This window comes from Oryctolagus cuniculus, chromosome 8 (assembly GCF_964237555.1).
Source record: "Oryctolagus cuniculus chromosome 8, mOryCun1.1, whole genome shotgun sequence".
NCBI classification, from domain to species: domain Eukaryota; kingdom Metazoa; phylum Chordata; class Mammalia; order Lagomorpha; family Leporidae; genus Oryctolagus; species Oryctolagus cuniculus.
The window spans coordinates 118,794,885-118,820,241 of record NC_091439.1 but is presented as its reverse complement, the minus strand read 5'-3'; the positions used below and the strand labels follow the sequence as shown (position 1 = coordinate 118,820,241).

General features: G+C 46.1%; 1 protein-coding gene across 15 annotated transcripts in view; it reads right to left on the bottom strand.

The window, feature by feature from the left end:
• Positions 1–25,357, bottom strand: part of ERICH1 (glutamate rich 1) — a 92,898-nt gene that overhangs the window by 15,601 nt on the left and 51,940 nt on the right. For 14 of the 15 annotated variants that reach the window (XR_011378082.1, XR_011378084.1, XR_011378083.1 and 11 more), the window contains 2 exons: positions 9,373–9,840; positions 6,553–6,747 (listed from right to left, as the gene is read on the bottom strand). Coding sequence is in view for 9 of the 15 variants with exons in the window: in XM_051839253.2 (XP_051695213.2) it covers positions 6,553–6,747; positions 9,373–9,840 (663 nt within the window). In the remaining 6 variants the exon portion in view is untranslated. Of the gene's footprint in view, positions 1–4,298; positions 6,748–9,372; positions 9,841–25,357 lie in introns of all 15 variants that reach the window. The other variant, XR_011378080.1, reaches the window with a different exon arrangement.

Here is a 25,357-nt window from a genome sequence, read left to right as displayed (position 1 = left end):
GCAGCCCCCCAGAGAGCCGGCCGGCGGTGTGCCGCTCCCCTGCGGAAGTGGGGAATGTGGCCAGGGGGAACTGCCCTTCCACGGAGGTGGAAGGGATAGTAGCCAACCCGGGAAGAACCAGCAGCAAACCCGGGGAGGGCCGAGCAGACGAAAAGAACAGCGCAGGGTCCTGTGTCGTTCCTCCACGAAGAGGGGGAGCGACATAATGGTGCCGTGACTCGGATATGAAGCCTAGGCAGGACTCTGTGTTGCTCCTCCACGAAGAGGGGGAGCGACATAATGGTGCCGTGACTCGGATAGGAAACTTAGGACGGATATGAAACTTAGGAGGGAAGAAACGGGAAGAACTAGGGAAAATATCGGAGAGAGAGACTAGCAAACAGCCTAGGGAAAAGCCGGACGAAAAAGGAGCCGGAAGAAGCTATTGAAAGCCTAGGCATAGACTCGGATACGGACTACGGGGGGAAGCTGGGAGAAATCTCTAAGGTTGAAAGCGAAAGTGAAAGCTAGAACAAACAGACTCGGATACGGACTGTGGGGAGAAGCCAGGAGAAATGAGGGAGGAATATTGTTGGAGGAAAGCTTGGGGAAACATACCGGGTAGAGAAAAATGTTAGGGAAACTGAAGCCGCGGGGGGCAGGCCGAGGCGGAAACGAAAGCCACTTTGGGATTCTCAAGTTAGCCCGGGAATAGGGGGCGAAAAGTTAAAACCAGAAGCTGAGACGCAAGCCAGATTGGGATCCGTCTGATTAGCCCGGGGAGCAAAGGACGGGAAGCCAAACCGTGGGGCGGAGACGTACGCTGGGTTGAATTCGCCAGGCTAGCCCGGGGAACTTGGATTGAATGCTAGTGGTGGAGACGCAAGCCACGCTGTGTTACTCGCGGAAGCCGCCGCGTGCAGACAGAGCACGGGGCGTGAATAGATAGGGAACGCTGGCGTAGGCCGTGGTTCAGACGCGAAAGGGTTAAGCGTGGAGACCGCGGAGTGCGCGAAGCCGAGCCGCGCAAAGCCGGGAAGCTGCGCAGATGAGAGAGGCGCGCGGGCTGAAGCGGCGCAGAGCCGGGAACCCGCCGGCGGGGCGAGGTGCCGGGAAGCTGCGGGGATATGAGAAACAGAAGTTTTAGAAGTAAAGTGAGAGAAATAGGAATGCTGGAAGATAGAAGTAAAATGGGAGAAATAGGAATGCCCGGAGATAGAGAAATAGAGAGAAATAAGGCCTCCCCTCAACATGCCAATTAGAAGGCTTGGATTCGGTCTGCCCGATTAGTGAGGCGATGAGCACCTGCGGCGGCTAGCAGCTTATGCGCCGCAGGTCACCGAAGACAGGCACGAATTAACATCAGTAAGGCTTCCCCACAATGCAACAATTAGGAGGCTTGGATTCGGTCTGCCTGATTTAAGGCGGTAAGCGCCAGCAAAGCTCGACCAGAGTATGAGCTGCAGGTCACCGAAGATAGGCACGAACCAACACTAATAAGTCTCCCCCACAATAAGGCAATGAGAAGGCTTGGATTCGGTTTGCCTGATAGGTCTTGTAAGTCCCCTGCAGGCAGAGCAGAGCATGCGCTGCAGGGCACCGAACACAGGCACGCATCAGCGCCTAAAAACCTCCTCACAACACGGCGAAGAGAGGACCCGGATTCGGTTTTCCTGATTGATAGGACTTGTAAGAGCCTGTGGCAACTCTAGCAAGTAGAGCAGAGTGTGTGCCGCGGGACACCGAAGACAGGCGCGTATCAACGCTAAAAAATAAAAAGAAAGGGGGATCTGTGGGGAGCAAACCGGACTAGACTGTTACTGGAATTAAGACTTATTCTATGCATCTGCTCTCCCACAATATGGCGCTGGGAGAGAAGTAAACAGCTTCCGCACAGCTGCCTCCAGTTCAACCAATTAACTGTAGGACTTGCTCCTGATTGGAGAGCAGCGTACTCGGCGTGTGGGCAGCCGAGTTGGGATTGGCGGAGGAGGACTATAAAGGAGGAGAGAGACGGCATGCACCAGGAACATCTATGGGGAACATCTAGCTGAAGGAACACCCGTGCAGCCCCCCAGAGAGCCGGCCGGCGGTGTGCCGCTCCCCTGCGGAAGTGGGGAATGTGGCCAGGGGGAACTGCCCTTCCACGGAGGTGGAAGGGATAGTAGCCAACCCGGGAAGAACCAGCAGCAAACCCGGGGAGGGCCGAGCAGACGAAAAGAACAGCGCAGGGTCCTGTGTCGTTCCTCCACGAAGAGGGGGAGCGACATAATGGTGCCGTGACTCGGATATGAAGCCTAGGCAGGACTCTGTGTTGCTCCTCCACGAAGAGGGGGAGCGACATAATGGTGCCGTGACTCGGATAGGAAACTTAGGACGGATATGAAACTTAGGAGGGAAGAAACGGGAAGAACTAGGGAAAATATCGGAGAGAGAGACTAGCAAACAGCCTAGGGAAAAGCCGGACGAAAAAGGAGCCGGAAGAAGCTATTGAAAGCCTAGGCATAGACTCGGATACGGACTACGGGGGGAAGCTGGGAGAAATCTCTAAGGTTGAAAGCGAAAGTGAAAGCTAGAACAAACAGACTCGGATACGGACTGTGGGGAGAAGCCAGGAGAAATGAGGGAGGAATATTGTTGGAGGAAAGCTTGGGGAAACATACCGGGTAGAGAAAAATGTTAGGGAAACTGAAGCCGCGGGGGGCAGGCCGAGGCGGAAACGAAAGCCACTTTGGGATTCTCAAGTTAGCCCGGGAATAGGGGGCGAAAAGTTAAAACCAGAAGCTGAGACGCAAGCCAGATTGGGATCCGTCTGATTAGCCCGGGGAGCAAAGGACGGGAAGCCAAACCGTGGGGCGGAGACGTACGCTGGGTTGAATTCGCCAGGCTAGCCCGGGGAACTTGGATTGAATGCTAGTGGTGGAGACGCAAGCCACGCTGTGTTACTCGCGGAAGCCGCCGCGTGCAGACAGAGCACGGGGCGTGAATAGATAGGGAACGCTGGCGTAGGCCGTGGTTCAGACGCGAAAGGGTTAAGCGTGGAGACCGCGGAGTGCGCGAAGCCGAGCCGCGCAAAGCCGGGAAGCTGCGCAGATGAGAGAGGCGCGCGGGCTGAAGCGGCGCAGAGCCGGGAACCCGCCGGCGGGGCGAGGTGCCGGGAAGCTGCGGGGATATGAGAAACAGAAGTTTTAGAAGTAAAGTGAGAGAAATAGGAATGCTGGAAGATAGAAGTAAAATGGGAGAAATAGGAATGCCCGGAGATAGAGAAATAGAGAGAAATAAGGCCTCCCCTCAACATGCCAATTAGAAGGCTTGGATTCGGTCTGCCCGATTAGTGAGGCGATGAGCACCTGCGGCGGCTAGCAGCTTATGCGCCGCAGGTCACCGAAGACAGGCACGAATTAACATCAGTAAGGCTTCCCCACAATGCAACAATTAGGAGGCTTGGATTCGGTCTGCCTGATTTAAGGCGGTAAGCGCCAGCAAAGCTCGACCAGAGTATGAGCTGCAGGTCACCGAAGATAGGCACGAACCAACACTAATAAGTCTCCCCCACAATAAGGCAATGAGAAGGCTTGGATTCGGTTTGCCTGATAGGTCTTGTAAGTCCCCTGCAGGCAGAGCAGAGCATGCGCTGCAGGGCACCGAACACAGGCACGCATCAGCGCCTAAAAACCTCCTCACAACACGGCGAAGAGAGGACCCGGATTCGGTTTTCCTGATTGATAGGACTTGTAAGAGCCTGTGGCAACTCTAGCAAGTAGAGCAGAGTGTGTGCCGCGGGACACCGAAGACAGGCGCGTATCAACGCTAAAAAATAAAAAGAAAGGGGGATCTGTGGGGAGCAAACCGGACTAGACTGTTACTGGAATTAAGACTTATTCTATGCATCTGCTCTCCCACAATATGGCGCTGGGAGAGAAGTAAACAGCTTCCGCACAGCTGCCTCCAGTTCAACCAATTAACTGTAGGACTTGCTCCTGATTGGAGAGCAGCGTACTCGGCGTGTGGGCAGCCGAGTTGGGATTGGCGGAGGAGGACTATAAAGGAGGAGAGAGACGGCATGCACCAGGAACATCTATGGGGAACATCTAGCTGAAGGAACACCCGTGCAGCCCCCCAGAGAGCCGGCCGGCAGTGTGCCGCTCCCCTGCGGAAGTGGGGAATGTGGCCAGGGGGAACTGCCCTTCCACGGAGGTGGAAGGGATAGTAGCCAACCCGGGAAGAACCAGCAGCAAACCCGGGGAGGGCCGAGCAGACGAAAAGAACAGCGCAGGGTCCTGTGTCGTTCCTCCACGAAGAGGGGGAGCGACAATTACCTACGACAACAGGTGCATATGATAAAAGGTGTCACTTTTCTAACACCCACTTTGCCTAACACTATGAAGCAGCTGTGCTACATTTGTGAAAGGGTAGCCTGTATCCTGTTGAATGAGACATCTATGATCCAGGAAAGAGAATTACTGAGTCAGCCACACGGCAGCAGAGATACAACGGTCAGAAAGCACCTGTACCTACTCATAGAATGCTATTCCATGCTTGTCCCACAGAAATGAGAGATACAACTATTAATTTAACTTTATGAGCTAGTTTTATGGAAAAGAAAACATAAGTTGAAAAATTAGTGTAAGCCAAATCTGTAATACTCAAATCTATTTATTTTATTGAAAATAAAGCTTCATCATTTAAAAAAATTATTTCACAAAATAGTCTGACTCCAGGAATATTATAAATGCATATTTACATGCATTTGAAGGGAATCAATTTTATAGAAACAGATTCATACAGAAGTTTTAGTTTGGTCAATTATAAATATGTTGGTAGACAAAACCCATCAATAATTAAAAAAAACAATGACTTCCAATGATTAAAAAATGGTTTACAATGATCTTAATATTGAGGAATCTGCTGAATATCCTAACAGCTGTCCACACTCTTCTGAAGCATCTCACAATGCAGAGTGCTAACCACGGCCTGATGCATTTTAGAACACTGCACACACACACAACCCTCAAGTATGAGAAACACAACACAACTCTTAAAAAGATGGAAATGTTATCCTAAAAAACTTAAATTTATCTTTAAAGACTTATTTACTTGAAAGGTAGAGAGTCAGAGAGGGAGGAAAGGAGAGGGAGAGGAAGAGAGAGAAAGAGAGACAAGAAGGGGAGAGAAAGAGAGAGAGAGGGAGAGAGAGAGAGAGAGAAATCTTTTATTGGTTCACTCCCCAAAAGGCCACAACAGCCAGGGCTGGACCAGGCAGAAACCAGGAGCCAGTAAGTCCACTTCTGTCTCCCTTGTGGGTGGCAGGGGCCCAAACACTTGGGACATCTTTCATTGCCTTCTGAGGATTATTAGCGGGTAGCTGGATCAGCAGCAGAGCAGCCAAGACTCAAACACATCACTAGGATACAGGATACCAGCATTGCAAACAGCGGCTTAACCTGCTGCGCCACAATGCCAGCCCCAAGATTCAAAACTTTAAATGGTTTACTTTCGTTCATCTCATAAAAATCTCATGTTAATTGAACTTAATAAAATAGGCTTTTTGCCATTTGAGATGAACAGTTATTGTGGATGTTTAAATTTGTTAAATAATATAGTAGGCCTGAGGACCAAATAACAAAGAATGCTAGTCTCTGAGTTGAGACCCCTGATCTTGTGTCCCTTCCAGAGCTGCCCCTGCTCCTGTGACTCCAGCCGTGGTCTCCCTCTTTCCTTCCACACAGGCTGCTCCCCACCACAGCAGCCCTGCTCTGATTCCTCTCTCGGTGCCTCTAGACTCTGCCTGCTCCTGCAACCTCACTTTCCATTTTCTTTCACAGCAACCCTCGTGGCAAGGTCATCAGTCATGGTCTGCTCTTGGCCCCTTCCTGATGAAGCCCTTCTCCCACTCCCCATTACTCTGTCCAGGCGCCCACGTGGGTGTCCAGCAAGCAGCACAGGGCTCCTGACAGCTCTTCACCCCAGCCTGCTCCTTCCTGCAGTCCTTCTTCTCCTACCAGCTTCTTGGCTCTTCTACACACACCCTGTTGGCCAATCCTACTGGCTCTTTCTCCATGATTCCTATGCCCACCATTGGCCCATGCCACCACACACATGGCCCCTGCACACTACAGTCTGCATAGAATGGTTACCCAGTAAAAGCTGGAAATAAACAAGAGATTCATAACATCTCAACACTCTTCCTAACAGTAGATGTTCAATGAGGCACACCAAAATATTTGGAAGACAGAAAAAAATTTACTTTGTATCACCTCAGCAGAAGAGAAGGAAAAGGGAAGAAATGAACTATTTCACTTCTATTAAAACTTAGGAAAATGCGGCTCTAAGAGTTGAGAGCTCACAGGTCTGGAAAATTAGACTGCACATGCAGTTCCACATATATTGTGACATTTTATAGCAAGCAGAGACAGAAGAAACCCATTTCTCTGTGGTATTCTACTCTTCTAAGCTCTCTGGGCATCCTTACAGTTTCTGATTCATTGCTGTCCTGGTGGAGTGTAACTTTTCACGGAAAAACTTTGACTACAGCATGTCAGCAGTACAACAAATAAACCACACAGTACTTACCAGGAGGCATCATGCAGTGTTCTGGGAATATTTCCAGAGCACTCTTCAGTCTCTCAGTATCTTGCAAAAGCAACAGTGTTTTCATGTGGTCCAGAACGAACACGTCTGAGGCAGGCATGCAGCGAGACTCCAGGAGCCGCAGCAGCTCCTCAGTGGTTTCCACACACACAGAGGAATCTGAGTCTTTGCAGAGACCTAAACGAAGTCAGCATCACGTTGAAATAGAGCTTTACTTTTGTAAATGATGACGATCAGATTTCACTTCCTAAGGAAAGCTTCAAACACATTTCTACTTGGAATGAGATGTCTGGGACATAAAAAGGCACTGGGACACGAGACCTCTGAAAAGTACATGAGGACAACAAAAACGCTACTTTTGAACAACAATGGAAACTTTTATGTGTTTGACCTTGCAAGACACTGTCCAAATATAACATGGCACTCCAAGTCGCAAGCAGCTCTAGGATAAACCAACGAAGCCAAGCTCCTCATCTTCTTGTCCCGTGTCTTTAAACAACAAGAACAAGACTGCCGGCGGTTTAGGATGAGTCAAGCAAACCAAGAACCAGGCGCCGAGTCCTACTGTTTGTACTGAAGGACAACCATCAGTTCAGCTGCTGGTCTTGTGACGGTTACAGCTCCTTTTCCTCTGGTGCTTTAGCTATTGTGTTTTATGTAGAATTTAATCTTCTGTTTACACTGAGTTCTGAATTTCGGTTATAGAGTCTCCATTTTTTTTTTAATCTTTTTTCTTCATTTTAGCCCCAATTTCTTGAACCACTTAACCAGATCTACTTAAACTTTCCTGTCTGATGAAATCAATGTCTTCTGCTCCTGTGGCTACTTCCACGGCTCTATTCTCTCGGTGTTGGCTCTATGGTCCTGTCTCTTGGCACGCACAAGAAGGATTTTAGAGGTTTTAAATGATATTTTCCTATAGAGAAGTTTGCTCTTAGCCTGCTAGGCAAACAGGGTCAGGGTGAGTCAACCTGGCTCATTCAGGGTCTGTCATGTCTGCCAAGTCATCTACCTCTGGTATCCTGGGCTCTGGGAAACCTTGTCTGCACAGCACATCAGCACTGCCAAGAAGTCCACTGTAATACTCAGGGGCTCTTTACGTGGGTTTTTACCTCCTCCCTGGGTGTCAGATTTTGGTGATGGTTTTGAGGGAAGGCCAGCACAGTGTTAGGGTCTCTTCAACTTTCTTCCTCACCAGCCCCCCGACTTTCTACTTTCTGTCTCCATAATTCCATGAGACTGACATATACTCTGCTGATTTGTCTGCCTCTTAGGACTCCTTTTCTAGACCCTAACCCGATGCCTCACATCCACAGTTGGCCAATACCCTGAATGAAAAGTGGCTATAGGAGGCTGGTTCACTTCCCCAGGTGTCACTTCTTCAGGAGCTGACATTCCTTCAACAGATCTTTTAATCTGATTTTCTAGTTATTCTTGGCATGGCTGCTGGTCTGCCATAAGCTATTCTATTTGTACAGAGAATGAAAAATCTACTGAGATCTTTCTGAATCCTACCTTCTATCTCAAAGTGTATCAGCTATGTCTTCTAATTGGTGTCATTTGGATATTATGTTTTCAATCTGTTGATACAAATCGCTGATAAACATGGTAAAGAGAAAAGGGCTAAGGACACCTGGCATCATCTTCTTGGGTCAAATTGGTCTTGCTGAAATCTGGAACTATTAAACCCACCACATTCCCTAATCTATTAGTAATGTCATCAAAATAAGGAAATTGGCCGGCGCTGCGGCTCACTTGGCTAATCCTCCACCTGTGGTGCCGGCACTCCGGGTTCTAGTCCCAATTGGGGTGCTGGATTCTGTCCCGGTTGCTCCTCTTCCAGTCCAGCTCTCTGCCGTGGCCCGGGAGTGCAGTGGAGGATGGCCCAAGTGCTTAGGCCCTGCAACCACATGGGAGACCAGGAGGAAGCACCTGCCTCCTGGCTTCAGATCGACGCAGAGTGCCGGCCATAGCGGCCATTTAGGGGGTGAACCAACGGTAGGAAGACCTTCCTGTCTGTCTCTCTCTCTCTCTCTCTCTCACTGTCTAACTCTGCCTGTCAATAAATAAATAAATAAATAAAAAAAATAAGAAAATTGTTGGAGTCCTTTTCTTCCTGGCTTTTGGCAGTTGCTTCTTTGTAATCCTCAGGCCAGTTATCAATAAAATGTAACACAAATGTAAGCAACTGCCAGTCATGAGAATAAACACACCTTTAGTTTCATATCCTACACGAACTCAGATAGTTTCCAGAAAATGCTAACTGAAAAATCTTAAATCAGTAAGCTATATGCAGAAAATTATAACATGTCTTATGCATGGATTTCAAGTTGTTTTTACACCAAACTTACCTTTTAGTTCCATTTCCTCACAGATCTTTTGATGTGTCCTTGTGTTTCCTAAAGAGGAAATGTGCTGCTTCTACCGCTCTATAAATTTATGAAGGTGAACACAAGTCCATGAAAACCTCCGGTCTAGATTCGCCTTTCAGTTAGAAACACTGTAGAACACCGACACACTCTGAAGCCTGATTTTAGAGGAATGAAGAACATGAGCCCAGCCAACCCAGAGGCACAGCTTTACTGGGCTGGCCGTGCTGCTTCTTTCAGAATGTCTCGAGTAATTAGCAATTCCAACCCTTTGGTGGAGAGAATTTAAATATCTTGATTTTTGCCTTGAAATTCATTATTTGTCATGAACACTTTAATGTGCTTTATATTGTAAACATCAAAATATTAACTTATTGTTCACTTTTCCACAATTGAAAGTGGGTGCCATTAGTCAAAACAGGAAAATACATACCATCATAAAAATAAATTTCTTGCATTGATTTCAGCAAGCTTAGGATGCCATCTGCCTTTTCATTGGTGACTTTAACCTCTTCCTCACTGGCGTCTCCAGCTTCTTCCTCATTGGCATCTCTGACATCTTCCTCACTGCTGTCTCTAACCTCTCCCTCACTGTCTCTTTCATTTTCTTGCTCACTGGTGCTCTCTGCAGGTTGGTACATGAAATTGACACCTGAAGCCTTTGTTGCTAAGCCAGCTGCTTTCTTCCTTTTAATCTGCCGTTTCTTTTTCAGTTTCCTTTTTTTATTTTTGCTGATTGACGGGCCATCTGTGTGCTGGTGCTGTAATTTCTCTTGTAAAAGACTCTGATGTTTCTCTAATTCTGCTTGTTCTACATGAACAAAATTGGAATTTTTCAAATTTTTCTTTGATTTATGCTTTCTAATTCTTCTTCTCTTTGGTTGATCATGAGAATCCTGATCTGTTCAAAATATCAAATAGAACAATCTTCAGTATAATGGATCCATAACAAACATACAAGCTAAATAAATATTCTTTCAGGATCTTACAGTAGAGAAAGAATTTAAGCTATCTGCTTCAGTGATTCTCAACTTTACGTCACAGTAGTTACTCTACCAAAGATGTTACACTACCAACATGAGAACACACAAAATAAGTATTTTAATAAGTATTAAGCGTCATCTCTGTCATCCGACATAGATAATCCTCTTTCTAACCCACCCTGGTCAGCTGTGTCACTGTCAAAGTAGACACTGTATTGTGGACAATTTCACTGCTAGTTCTTGAATGAGAGTTCTCAGTTTCCCCTGAACCTTACCTATGAACATAAAATATTTTAAAATTATTATGAAACCCATAATTTTCTCTTGATCACCAGGGCACTTTTTCTATTTCATTTCCAAGTGTGCACTGGTATCAGGGACCTGGCCAAATGCAGCTGATAGACCAAGGCAGAACAGCTAACTCTTGAGATGGTCTATGGAATGTTAACTTCCCAAAATGACCACCGCTTATCAGCTTTTACTTCCCAGGCCTCTGCTGTGAAGTGGGGACTCCACAAGCCCTGGTACTACCATGTGGGGTTCTGTCATGAGCATGCCTGTCCTGAGGCCATCTGACAGAAGGCCGGCTCCACAGCCATCTCTGCCACGATGGCTGTCCTGACCAGAGTCAAGGTCCCCATCTACTCCTTAGGGCAGACGTTCCTGATCTCATGCTGCTGCCCACGTGTTGACAACAGGCTTGAGCAGACACTGAGAGAAGTAAGCCATGGTTGGCTTCCACACGTCACTCTCGCATCTCAGGTGCCAGAGGATCAGACAGGCACCACAGCAGGAAAAAAGGACCCTGTGAGGCCACAGCCCAGAGGAGCCCTCAGTTCAGTCCAGAGGCCAGGGAGATGATGACAACTGGAGCTTGATGTACACAACTTGGAAACCTTTGCCAGCCCTTTCCGTTCTCTAAGGGCTCCAAACCCAGACACAGGCCTCTGACCAAGCGAGGCAGCTCCACACTCACTCATGACCCTCCTTCCTTCCACCTCAGCTCTTCAAGCCATTTGTGACGTAAGTCACAGGGAAACACAGCAGCAAGCCGGAGGCCTGACTGGTGACCTCATCTGGGAGGCACACACAAGCTGCTATCTTCAAAACATACCCTTCAGACATGCTAACCTTAGAAATAATGATAATTGTCAAAATTCTCTTCACTATTTGACACTTACATTCTGATGAACCGTGAGTAGATAGTGACAGTAGTCACAGATTTTCAGATTATCTGAACTCTCAAATAGGTGTTACATTAAAACAGGCTAAATGTTTCAAATGAAATAGGAGTTGTTTTCTAAATTCAAGGCTGAGACCACAAACTGCATCTGATAAGTACCCTCAAGCTAGCAATGTCTTGCAGGTACTAAATAAAAAGCAGTAAGTTCCTGTTTAATGTTGATCTAAACTATCTATGTGAACATAAGTATTTGAGCTGTAATAACATAAGACACTTTGATTACTTCAATAACCTAGTGCTCCCTACAGTTCAGGACAACGTTCTGTAATAACATAAACTGGTTATCCACAGTCAGTCAAGGAAGAATTGGGGTCTCACAGATGTAAACAAATAGGGAGAAATGTTGAGAAAATCGTGTGTGGGCATGAGGGGCCCAGGTCAGGCCTGGGATCCCTGGCGAACTCAGGGATGGATGTGGGGTAGGCATGGCTGGTGGACACAGCAGTTGCCTTCAGAACAGATGCATCATGTGGAGAGGATCACTGTGTCTGATTTGGCTGTTGAAGACAAAAGTCAGACTGAACATACACGTGTCCTGGAACGGGATGTGCCACATCAACTCCTGGACAGAATTTCCACACCAAGCGCTGCAAGCACAAGGGCAGCCTCTGAGACCATGGAGCTCTCGAGAGGGAGGGACAGTCTCCCTGGTCAGCAGGCACTGACCGCCCTTTGAATCAAGAGGACTGTAGGAGTTGCCTATGACTTTTAAAGAGTGGGTTCTCTGGCTCCTTTTTAAATTGATCTAGATCTAGAGCAACTATTTCCAAAGACAGCAAGAGAATAATCACGAAACTGGGAATAGCAGTTTTGGTTGCCTACAGTTAAGATATAAATCTTAGCTTTTAATTCCACATAGGACTTACTGCTATAAAAACGGATTTGTATTGAAACACAACAATCTAGATGCTGACTTTTTACAGTTTTCAATTTGGATGCCTGATGGTAAAGAGACACCATCTGAGGAAAGACTGATTTTGCTCGTAAGTGAAGATGTTAGTATTGGTTCACATCATGTCAAATGATGTTCACATCAAACTATGCATCTGCTTGACAAATATTTAAAATATATTATTCAGTCATCTTCAAAAAGAGTAGTTTCTGTATTCTTCCTTGAAACAAACTTTAATACTGAAATAAATAACCTAATTATCTAGCTTGGTTTTGGATAGGCTTAAAGTACATGCATTCATACATTACTTTTATTTTTCATGTGTATACAGTTGAGTCTTGGAAACTAACAGACATGAAGTGGAAGGGTACTCAGGCAACACCTCAATCCAAATATGTTAGTATTGTGATTTTTTTTTAAATGACCCATTTACTTATTTGAAGGGAAAAGAGTGATGCGGGAGCGGTGGATGGAGTAGGAGGAAAGAGGGAGAGAGCAAGAGAGAGAGAGATTGATTTTTAATCTGCTGGTTCAGTCTCCAAATGTCTGCAATGGCCAAGGCTGGTCCAGGATGAAGCCAAGTGTGCAAAGCTCCACCGAGGCTCCCATGTTGTGGGCAGGGACCCAAGAACTTGGGCCACTTTCTGCTGCTTTCCAAAGTGAATTAACAGGGAGCTGGATCAGAAATGGAGCAGCTGGGACTCAAAACTGGTGCTCCAATATCGAATGCTGGCATTGCAAGTGGCAGCTTAGCTCACTGAGCCATAATGTCAGCCCTCAGAATACACTGATATTTTTCAATGTTAAGACTGCCAGACTGTATTTTCTATGTATTGTTCATGGAACCTGACCAGACTAATGAATCTGAAGAAATATTCATTGCCTTAAGCTCTTTCATGACATGCAAGTGCACCTGACCTTCACATTACCTCTTGATCTTCCTAGGATAATCAACAGTAGTCACTAAAGGAAAACTAGTCTCCTAAACACACAATTATCGATCACCTTCTTACATCTTACATGGAAGCCAAATGTTTAGAGATTGTTTTCCCAAAGGCCAGAATTTCCATATTTCTTCCCTAAGTATAAGGTGTTGATGTCATTTAGCTTGAGGATTTTCTAGTTAATTTAGACAAAAACAAGGTTCAACATTTCTTTTGAAAAACAGTAATACGTGCTAATACTAAGATTCAATATGGGAGTAGGCATTTGACATACCAGTTAAAATGTTGCTTGGTGGGCTGGCGCCGCGGCTCACTAGGCTAATCCTCCGCCTAGTGGCGCCGGCACACAGGGTTCTAGTCCCGGTCGGGGCGCCGGATTCTGTCCCGGTTGCCCCTCTTCCAGGCCAGCCCTCTGCTGTGGCCAGGGAGTGCAGTGGAGGATGGCCCAGGTGCTTGGGCCCTGCACCCCATGGGAGACCAGGAGAAGCACCTGGCTCGTGGCTCCTGCCATCGGATCAGCGCGGTACGCCGGCTGCAGTGCGCCGGCTGCGGCGGCCATTGGAGGGTGAACCAACGGCAAAGGAAGACCTTTCTCTCTCTCTCACTGTCCACTCTGCCTGTCAAAAAAAATAAAAAATAAAAATAAAAAAATAAATAAATAAAATGTTGCTTGGTATGTCTGCATCCCTTATCAGGGTATCTAGGTTTGAATCCTGGATGTTTCCAATTTCAGCTTCTTGCTAATGTGTACCCTGGGAAGCTGAAGGTAATGGCTCAAGTAGTTCAGTTCTTGGCACTCATGTGGGAGACCTGGATCAAGTTCTGGGCTCCCAACTCCAGCCTGGCTCAGGTCTGGCTGCTTTGCTGGAAATGTTAATATCTGGGCTGGCACTGTGGCGTAGTGTGTTAAGCTGCCACTTGTGATGCTGCCATCCCACATGCGCGCCAGTTAGAGTCCCGGCTGCTCCACTTCCAGTCCAGCTCCCTGCTAATGAGCCTGAGAAAGCAGCGGAAGATGGCCCAAGTGCTTAGGCCCCTGCACCAACATGGGATATGCAGATGAAGCTTCTGGCTCCAGCCTGGTCTATCCTTGGACATTGTGGCCATCTGGAAAGTGAACCAGTGGATGGAAGATCAATATCTTTCTGTCTCTGTCTCTCTCTCCCTCTCTTTCTGTAACTCTTTCAAATAAATAGATCTTTAAAAAGAAGTTAATATTTGCCATATAGGAAGAAAATTAATGAAGCTTGAAATGGATTATATAAACTATGTGTCATGTCTATCATGTACATGTGTCATATCTATGAAACAGAGAGAGAGAGAGAGAGAGAGAGACCCATTTTCCATCTGCTGGTTCACTTCCCAAATGCTCACAACAGCCAGGGTTGGGCCAGAATGAAGCCAGGAACCTGGAGCCTGGAACTGCATCTGGATCTCCCACATTAGTGGGAGAGGTCCGAATGGTTGGGCCATCGTCCACTGCTTTCTCAGGCACATTAGCAGGGAGCTGGATCAGAAGCAGAGGGACTGGGGCTGGTGCTGTGGCATAGCAGGTAAAACCGCCACCTGTAGTGCCAGCATCCCACATGGGTACCAGTTTGAGACCCGGCTGCTCCACTTCCAATCCAGCTCTCTGCTATGGCCTGAGAAAGCAGTGGAAGGTTACCCAAGCCCTTGGGACCCTGTACCTGCATGGGAGACCTAAAGGAAGCCAACTGGGGAGTGAACCAGAGGATGGAAGACCTCTCTGTCTCTATGCTTCTCCTTCTCTCTTTGTGTAACTGTGACTTTCAAATAAATAAAATCAATCTTTAAAAAAAAAGCAGAGGGACTCAAACTGGCACTATGATATGGGATGCCAGTGTCACAGCAGTGGTTTAACCCACTGTACCACCATGCTGGCCCCATTCTAATTATTATTATTATTTAAGATTTATTTATTTATTTTAAAGGCAGAGTTACAGAGAGGCAGACAGAGACAGATTTTCCATCTACTGGTTTACTCCCCAGATGTCCATGATGGCCAGGGCGGGGCTGGCCTGAAGCCAGGAACCAGAAGCCTTATCTGGGTCCCTCACATGTGTGGTAGGAGCCTAAGCACCTGGGCCATTTGCTGCTGCTTTTCCAGGCACTTTAGCAGGAAGCTGGATCAGAAGTAGAGCAGCTGGGATATGAACCAATATCCATATGGGATGCCAACAGTGCAGCCAGTGGCTTAACCCCCACTATGCCACAATGTCGGCCCAATTATTATTATTATTATTATTATTATTTTAAAGAAGTGACTATAGCTGTTTGGCAAGCTACAGGCAAACCCTGTTATCATTTGTAAAAATGGAGTTTGACTTAACTGTACTTTCACCATAAACATACCAGACCTTTTCACACCTACTGACCTTTCTGGATAAAAATAAATTGTTCCTCTGGTTTACCTTGCTAGCTTTTTCTGAGCACCGGCTCAGATTTGAGGTCCTTTAAATGACTCCCCCAATTCCACAAAGTTAGCTCCTCCATCCTTTGTGAGCTAGCACCTGGTCCGCATCATTGGTAACACTTAGTGACAGAATCTGTTCAGCACTCCTTAACCTACATACTCCCCATGAGTAAGCCTGGTACGAAAGCCATTTCTGTATCTCCAACAAATGGCTCTTATTCCAGATCCAACAGAAATGACGACAGTGCATTCTGAAAGTTGAACACAAAAGCTGCTGATCTTCCCCACAAGTCAGTGAGCCAAGTGACTTTTGGAGCCCAAAGGAGATGCTAAATGTGGTCCATTTAAATCTGCTGATCATCAGATTTCTCCTTTGTATTTACATCACCATAAAGGTACTCTCTTATTCAAGGCTTCTTTTTCTCAGCCACATGGATTAGGGTGATTTCAGGTAGGAAAACTGGTCTCCTTGACTTTCTCTAACTGGGAATTCCTGAGCCATCAATGAATTATTTCAAGTTGCCAGTGGGTTCCCGAAACCAATCCAACACGGTGAGCCCCAAGATGACTCTGACCAGGAAGCCAGGGGCACCTTCAGGATGACAAGATAGGAGAGGAGAGCCATCTGGTAGAAGTGGGGTGCAGGGGCACTTCTGTGAGGTCAGCCATTGGGATGCACAAGAGATTTACCCACTCATGGCTGACTGCTACTTCACACAACCACTTTTAAGAAAACGTCCTTTTTGTTGTTAAGCCCTGACTATCCTAAGATGAAGAAATGCCCTGGACATGAGAAGTCAACAGAATTCACACTCAAAACTCACAACTCTTAAGTTACTTCATGGTTGTAGGGCCTGGCACAGGGTCTTATGAAAACCCTTGTACTCTGACTTATTTTTATACTGTGTTTAAGTTGATGAAAATAACCAAATTAGGCCGGCGCCACGGCTCAAAAGGCTAATCCTCTGCCTAGCGGCGCCAGCACACCGGGTTCTAGACCCGGTAGGGGCGCTGGATTCTGTCCCGGTTGCCCCTCTTCCAGGCCAGCTCTCTGCTATGGCCTGGGAGTGCAGTGCAGAATGGCCCAAGTGCTTGGGCCCTGCACCCCATGGGAGACCAGGAGAAGCACCTGGCTCCTGCCATCGGATCAGCGCGGTGCGCCGGCCGCAGCAGCTATTGGAGGGTGAACCAACGGCAAAAAGGAAGACCTTTCTCTGTCTCTCTCTCTCACTGTCCACTCTGCCTGTCAAAAAAACAAACAAACAAAAAAAACAAAAAAAAAAAAAAAAAACCAAATTAAAATTTTCATCCTCATTTCATGAATAATTTATATTTTTATCCTGATTTCATGGGCAATTTATAAGACTCAGATAGTCCTAAAAAAGTTATACAAATTCCATGTGAAACCACATGTAACCAGTAACTAAATTTATATCTGTATACATACAAGAAAATTGGAAGGCCTACACATTCAATGACCCAAGTTCTGTTGTTTCACCAAACCTAAGTCCTTGGGATAGGCTCAGTACGAGTGGTCAAAGAAAAGTGTGACAGGCTCAGATGCACTCCTGGACTCGGGACCGACCAGTGTTAGGTCAGATGCTATTCCCGCAGAATCGAGCCTGCATCTTCCCCTTCCCCAAAGCTCACCCCAAAGCCTCTGGAATGTGGCTGCGCAGGGACGGCTATGGCTCAGTGAGAGTTCCTGCACCTTGTACACGCCAGGAGTAGAGATACGAGGGAGGAGGGACAGCTGTGTGTCTGGACTTTATTCTGGTGTGTAAGATGGAGGCCTGGGCTCCAGGTTTGCCCTGCCCTGTGCCTCTGCCTCCTCCTGCTCCTGTCGTGTTCATCTGTCTCAGATCTTCGCTCCTGTGCTTGTCTGATTCCTGGATCTTGTTCTTCCGATTCTTTCTCACTTAATCTCATCCACCTGGGAACACACCCTGTGCTGAATGTGCCCTCTGTTTATCAGCATGTTTCTGTTACTCAGTGCTAGCCACACACCTCCCTGCTCTGCGGGTTGTGACCCACCAGTTTTCTCATCGCTGATTATCTGCCTGAAGAGGGAGGGATCAATGATACTCCTTAATTAAACTACTTTAATTAGTCTTCTTCCCCAGTATTACCCTTATAGAATAAGTAGCTCAAAGAAATTTAAATTCACTGAATCTTAAAATCTTCCCTTGTACAGATAAGACAAATATGAGCAAAAGGGGTCAGGAACCAGGCAGATTATTTAACTAAGATGGAAACCCTAGATTCTACTGCCTTCTGCTTCAGCCATCACAGAAGGTATATTTTTGCTTACCATCTTTCTATTTACTCGAATTACTGAGTTATTGCACAGACAAGCCCCACAGTCACAAGATCAACTGAGGCTGCGCGTGTGGAAGGCTTTGAAATGAGGCAGTATTCTAAGAATGTTCTCTCTTGACCAGGTTCATGACTGTGAGAGGAAAACTCACCCAAAACTCACGTGGGTCATAGGACTGGATGGTATTTCAGAGAGGCTGTGCCTCCAGTGCCTCCAGCTTCATTCTCACTCTTTGGTCAGAACACCTGTTTTCTTCTGTAGACATCTTAGCATCTTCTTCCCAGGCCTGCTGTTCTGATTCCTGATCTGTCTTCACTATTAAGTAGACACTGCACTGGTCCCTTCAGCTTCAGGAAGCTCACATACGATTTCTCAAATAATCTCCTACCCATTCTTCTCAGTTGTCTCTCTCGAGAACTTCTATTGGTTGACTACTAATCAATATTTAATAGAAGTACTCATAAATCACTCTATTATTGTAACACATTCACCAAAGCCAAAAGTAGTATAACAGTTTACCAAGATCTAGATATTCCTGTAATCCATATTTCCTGTGAATATGCGCCAACAATGGTTTGGAAATTAAGTGACTATGTTTTAAGAAAATAAATGGCAATCAGAACAAATGTGCTACCCTATTTCTTTTCTCCCTTTCTCCTCCATTCCTGCCTAGGCAGACTAACAGTCCTTGTAGATATCACTGATGAATTACTTCAAAATTAATTCTGACATTCTGTATCCACTTAGTATCTAATCAAACAAATATCTAATTTTTATGCCAGTCAGTTCACTGAGATAGAGAAGAATCCAGGTACTCAATAACATAAAACACAACCACACAAAACAAGGTCCAGTCTTTTGAAAACAAACACAGGCCTTCTTAGGTAGCCCAAGATGCAGGAATTTGTGCCCATGTCAAGTCTTTTATTTAGACATTGATAGATGCAGAGGCGAATGGTCTAAATGGGGCCATCTTGAGTACATGGTGAGAAATCCTCATGACTACCCTCACCTAAATGGACAGAATGGATAATCTTTGCCATAATTAAAGGTTTTAAATCTCTTTTCCATAAATCAGCAAAGCAAGAACAAAAAACTGCTAACTCTAAGCTTGCCACACCCTGAACAAGTGTGATGTGCAGGGTGATGGCCCTGACACACATGGGCTGGCTACATCTGGTGAAAACCTGCATTCCTATTAGTCAAGGAGCAGGGATGCTTACCTGTCCATCACAGGGGTCACTCTTGAAGGGATCAGAAAATCAGAGATCAGAATTTTCTTCAGCAGAGGCAAAATGCTAAACAGTATCCATAGATCTAAAAACTACACGCCTTCGAACTAAGTCCTCCTCTGTCCAAATACCCTCAAAGAATGGAGTGCAGCTCACACAGAATGAACCTTGGAACCATGCTTTCAGGTCAGGCTTCCAGAGGCCACGGACTTCAGTTGGTGTTTGCTGCTAGAACAAAAGCCATAACCATTTTTCACACAAATGATTTGCTTTCAGCACAAAAACCAAGTCAATGCTGTCAGACCCCCTTGTGGTTAGGAACTTCAGTGGTGTCCTGACAGCTGCCTTATAGATTATTTGGATAACTAATCACTCAGCTAAGTTCACCAAAACCTGACTAAAGACTTGGCTCTAGCTGGCACTGGGCCAGCTTGTAGTCATACAAGTTTGCAGCAGACACGCTTCAGCGGCACAAGTCATATGCATGTTTGTTAGTCCAGGACTATCACCCTCATTAGGTAGAGGAGGAAACGATGACCTGAAGAACTTATGAAAGGCTGGGGCCGGTGCTGTGGCTCACTAGGTTAATCTTCCACCTGTGGCGGCAGCATCCCATATGGGCGCCAGGTTCTAGTCCCGTTTGCTCCTCTTCCAGTCCAGCTCTGCTGTGGCCCGGGAGGGCAGTGGAGGATGGGCCAAGTGGTTGGGCCCCTGCACCTGCACGGGAGACCAGGAAGAAGCACCTGGCTCCTGGCTTTGGATTGGCGCAGTGCTGGCCGTAGTGGCCATTTGGGAGGTGAACCAACGGAAGGAAGACCTTTCTCTCTGTTTCTCTCTCTCACTGAATATAACTCGACCTGTCAAAAAAAAAAAAATTATAAAAGGTTACACAAAGTATGTGGCCAGGGGAGGAGGCATTCTTTGTTTACAGAGAGGCTAGATAACAAGGGTCAGTTAGTGACACTGTAAAGTTGAGATTTCCACAGGAAGAGGGTTGCACAATGACTTGAACAGCCCTCGTTTTGACTGCTGGGAAACAGTTTTTTAATTTTTTATTTTTTTCTCTTCTTCATACTATATGTTGAACTCTTTACCTAACAGAGTTAATCATATGCATATAAAGTAATTTGAAAATAGATCTCAGTAAAAAATAAGAGGGGGAATAAGAGAGGGAGGAGAAAGTTTGTAACTGTAAAGCTGCATAGTTCTGCATATAGCCCTATGGAATTACTTCTATGGGTACAGTTTAAAAATTTGTCATGGGACTCCAAATCCCATTAAGATGGGTGGTAAAAATGCCATCTGAAGTGTTAAAGTGATCATATTAAGTGTTAAAGTGAACATATAGATAGGATTAAGTGTTAAAGAGATCATATAAATAGCATCAAGTGCCTAGTAATAATAATAGAGTTAAAAAGGAGGGAATGTCCAACATGGGAAGTAGTTCACACAGCAGACTCATAGACAATCACTTTAAGTAACATTCTGACCTCAGAATCAGCTCTTAAGTAAGTGTTCAGATGTGGCTGAAAAGCCTATGAGAGCATTCCAGACATGGAAAGCCAAGACACTGTGGCAAAAAAATATCCTACATGAAAGATCTGAGAGTGAGACTTCCATGGAAAGAAGGGGCCATCAAAGAAGGATGTGCTTTTCTCTGAAGGGAGGAGAGAACTTCCACTTTGCTTATGGTCTTATCTAAATACTGACATAGTCTGTGGTCACAAAAGACTTCCATAGCTTTGGCAGCTAATAGCAAGAGCCTTGGGTGATCACTAACATCATAAATAAGAGTGATAATTATTAATTAACAACAGAAGTCACTGTGTACTTACGCCCCATGTAGGACCTCAGTCCTTAATGAGTTGTACTATGAGAATTAACTGCAAAACTTGTTCTCAAACTGTACTTTATACATTGTGTGTGTGGGGGGTGCAAACTGTTGAAATCTTTAATTAGTATAGAGTTAGTCTTCTGTATACAAAGTTAATTAAAAGTAAATCTTAATGAAGAATGGGATGGGATGGGAGAGGGAGTAGGAGGTGGGATGGGAGTGGGGGTGGGAGGGTGGGTTTGGGGGGGAAGAACCACTATGTTCCTAAAGTTGTACCTAAGAAATTTGCATTCATTAAATAAAAACTTTTTTTTTTTTTTTAAGAGGCTTGCTAACAGCTAGATGCCCAAGTAGAGGCCTGAGGAGGCAGCAAGAACAGCAGGATTAGGAAGTGGGCTCTGCCTGGTTGACCAGAAAAAGGGGGTCAAGGACACTCTGGTGCAACAGGTTAGAAAGGCAAACTACTCCACTGAAGTCACCTTGATGAATGGAGGAGACGCCATAAGCCTTTACAGGGCAGTGCAGGGCTAGTGCCGGAGGGTCGATTTAGGGGTAACTGTGAATGACAGGCAGGATTCTGGGGGTTCATAATGAGTTTATAGGAACTGCAATCACAGAAATTTGGAGGGAGAGAAGAGGTAGGAGTGAGCCCCCCACACAGCAGGAGGGCAACAGATGGGCTGTGCATCCAGACAGCTGTGTAAAGCGTATTCTTGTCTCAGTGTCTTAGACACCCTCAGGATCCCTCAACTCCTTTCCTTCTGCCTTTGTCCCAGCTGGGTCCACCGTGCCTGCTCTGCTAATGGTCAAACCTCCTGGAGGTTGGACCTCTCTGTTACAACAGCGCCAGGGGACACCTGCTGGGCCCAGCACTACCATGAGTGAGAACACTGCTGGGGAGGGAGATGGCCAGAACCCCTGAGTGAGGAGCCAGTTAAGGGAGCATGCAGACAGGGCAGACTACACACCAGCTTGCACAGGAACATGGAGATGTACTCACGGTCAGAATCTAATTACCAGGGAAACTACACGGTTCACATGAGACCCGGGGGATGGTCCCAGGGAGGAGAAATGGGGAAGCGACCCTGAAAATGACTGGTTGGGTATGTGGAAGAAGTATCCAGAAGTAACTTCCAGGGCATTGCTCACTTGCTGAGATGCTGCACTGGGAAACGCAAACACTGTGAGCAGACAGAAAGCAAGGACCATCACTGTTGCAATCATTGCATCTATAACAACCAGCAGCAGCAGCAGCGCAGGTGCCCTGTCAAACACAGGGAGGTGAGTTCCGAAAACGTCATGAAGAGATGTAAGTAGTTACTGGCATAGGCTATTACTTAAATTACTTGGGCTTTAAATATCCTTGCAGCAAAATGATTCATGAAATGGAATGGAAGGAGGCATTTGAAAACCCAGGGAGGGCAGGGAAGGTGACAGATCACCTGGAGGTAGTGAGGGGTCCCAATGTGGAATGGTTTCTGCAGGGAGTCTGACTGGGTTCCTCGTGTTAGTCTTCCCAGTAGAATAAACTGGTGAGGGGACACTCATGGGATTCCTGGTTTTCCCAAACAGCACTGTCACCCAGGTGGCAACACAAGCCTGAAGGGTCAGGGCTAAGTCAGAGATAGCAAGTGCTGAGAAGGAGGTTCTGACTCTTGTTGCCCTGAGACCATGCCAAGGCCAGAGCCACAGGGCTTGGACATCTGGAAGGAGACAAGACAAGGAGTGAGCCTCAGCCCGTCCCACACACCCCTCATCTTGGGCATAGGCATGGGTTGGTGTGGCACTGAATGAGTCTGGCACCTCGACAGGGTGCATCATTGTTGGAGAGACCATCATGGAGTCACCGTCCTCCAGAGGAGAGAGGGCTGAGGTCTCAAAGGCTTCTGCCCAAGTGTTCATCAAAATAGGAAGAACTGGAGCCCCTCCGGAGGTGATGGGCCCGGGGTGTATGGACAAACCAGGAGTGCTTTGTTGTGATGGAGACTATAACCTGGAAACTAGGCAATAGGACTGTCAGCCCCTGTCAAACTGTGATGTTCACAAAAAAGTTCATAAAACACATTATTATAGTGAAAAGAGTAGGTGCTACTGTGACATAAAGACCAACACTAGAAAATGTCACAAAGAAATATAATAGTTAATTAAGGCTTCAACAATCTATTAATTTACAGATTGGTAAATATGGCAATGACTGAAAATGACAGAGCTCTTAAGAAATACAAGACAACAGGGACGTCTTCAGACTCCTAGGCCATAGGCAGGCAGGGTTCCTTCGAGGAGTCCTGAGACTTTCAGGGCAGACTCCTCTCTGCATTGGTCTGTCTGTGGCACCAGCCAGGACCCTGAGGAGAGTGCAAATCAGCCAAGGTATTATGTGGTTTAATCATTACCTGGGATGTGACATTGTCATCAACAAATGGGCTGCACAAATAAGACAGAACTGTGTGGGAAAGAAGCATCCAGTCCCAAGCATGGGAGTGCAGCTGGCGAAAAATGCTAGTCTAGAAGGACTAACAAGGAGAGATGGGAGAACACATGTGAACTGATGTACTGAAAAATGCTTTTAACTCATAGAGGAAGATTAACAATTCACTTAAAGGTGTTGTTTAAAAATGTATTTAACAAAAAGAAGGACCTACATATTGTGCTAACTTTTTTTTTTTTTTTTTTTTTTTTTGGATAGGCAGAGTGGATAGTGAGAGAGAGACACACAGAAAGGTCTTCCTTTATGCCGTTGGTTCACCCTCCAATGGCCACCGCGGCCGGCACACCATGCTGATCTGCAGGCAGGAGCCAGGTGCTTCTCCTGGTCTCCCATGGGGTGCAGGGCCCAAGCACTTGGGCCATCCTCCACTGCACTCCCGGGCCACAGCAGAGAGCTGGCCTGGAAGAGGGGCAACCGGGACAGAATCTGGCACCCCGACCGGGACTAGAATTTGGTGTGCCGGCGCCGCAAGGCGGAGGATTAGCCTAGTGAGCCACGGTGCCGGCTTATTGTGCTTCCTAATAAAATATATTTAAGATGGGTCAAATATTTCAGGCACAACAGTCAAAGATAAGGAACTATAAAAGGATGCTTATTATTATATTATATTATATTATATTATATTATATTATTATATCTAGTCTTATTGGTTCTATCAGGAGTTGTCATTTCTGCTTGGCTCATTCTACTAGAGGGATGTCTTTCCTCATTGAGTCATAATAGCATACTGAATTTTAAGGAAATTAATGTATCTACCATGTAATGGGCAAGTATCATTCCCTGTTTTGTTCCTCTGTTTTGCAACTTGTTCACACTGGCCTTGCCATGAAGAAACTTAGAAATTACCTCATAGTCAAAACCGTCAGTTACAGATATTAGACCCAATTTCCCTGATGGGCAATTTTCTTACAGGAAAATATGAGATAGGTTATCTATATACGGTGAATAGGAGAAAATCTCCTATAACATATTAAGAGCAAAAATAGTTTATAATACAGTATATAAAATATGGCAAAAAGGACATAAAGTTGCATATACACACACAGCATGCCCAGATAGACTTTAGCAGCTGTTTCCTAACGTGCCTCTCATTGGTGGCCTGCAGCAGTTTCACTTCCGTATGTCTGCTATGATGTCTGACTTTTTAATGATAAGCATTTTTGTGGCCAAGAAAAACAAAACACTTTTGTTTTTGAAAAAAGACCACCAAAGATCAAAGTACACAGAAAAGGAAGGATTCTCTTTCCTAGAGATGCCTATTTTTGAGTTCATCAACATTGAATCCCCATTTCTGTGTAAATTTGTAAATGTAGGGTCTCTGTGCAGAGGCCCAAGAACATGGTCTGTGGCCATGGTAGGCACAGGCACTGAGGCTCACCTGAGGCAAGCTCTGTCTAACACCTTCAACTCTCACCTCAGGGAAAGCACTCAACACTGCAGTCCTTCTTTTACCCTCCCTCAGCTGCTGCTGCCACCAAGGAGAAGGGAGAAATCTCTCCCTTCAACTTAGCTGATGAAACATCAACGTGTCTCGTGGGTTCCACCTTGGAAGCCTCTTCAGGCAGGCCTTTATTCCCTCTACCTTTCACAGGCTCCAGGCATCTCTCTCTTTTGCTCTGCCCCAGAATGATCACATCTGGACACAAACCTGGTCTTGACTCTCCAGGGACTCACAGTGGGGCCTGGCTCCACGTGGTTATGGGACCAAACCAGGCATTTCCATCCAAAGCCTTGAACCATTGGTACAAAATCATTTACCACCTGCTCTTTCATCTTCTCAGCCCAAGCCATGCTGACCACACTTTATCTGCCGCTCCTGAACATAGCATGTTTTCTTAACACCTCTGTCTTGTTAGTCCCTAAGCAGTCCTGCTCCCATTTGCAACTAGATCCCATGCCTTTGCTTTGCCTCCTTCAACACTCACAGACTGAGTTCCCAGTTTCCTGTGTTGTACTCTCCAAGCCCTGTTGCTTACATGTGAAATGCCCTGACCAGAAAGAGTTCCTAAAAAGGGTCCTATTTGCCATCTTCATATTACACTGCCAAACAC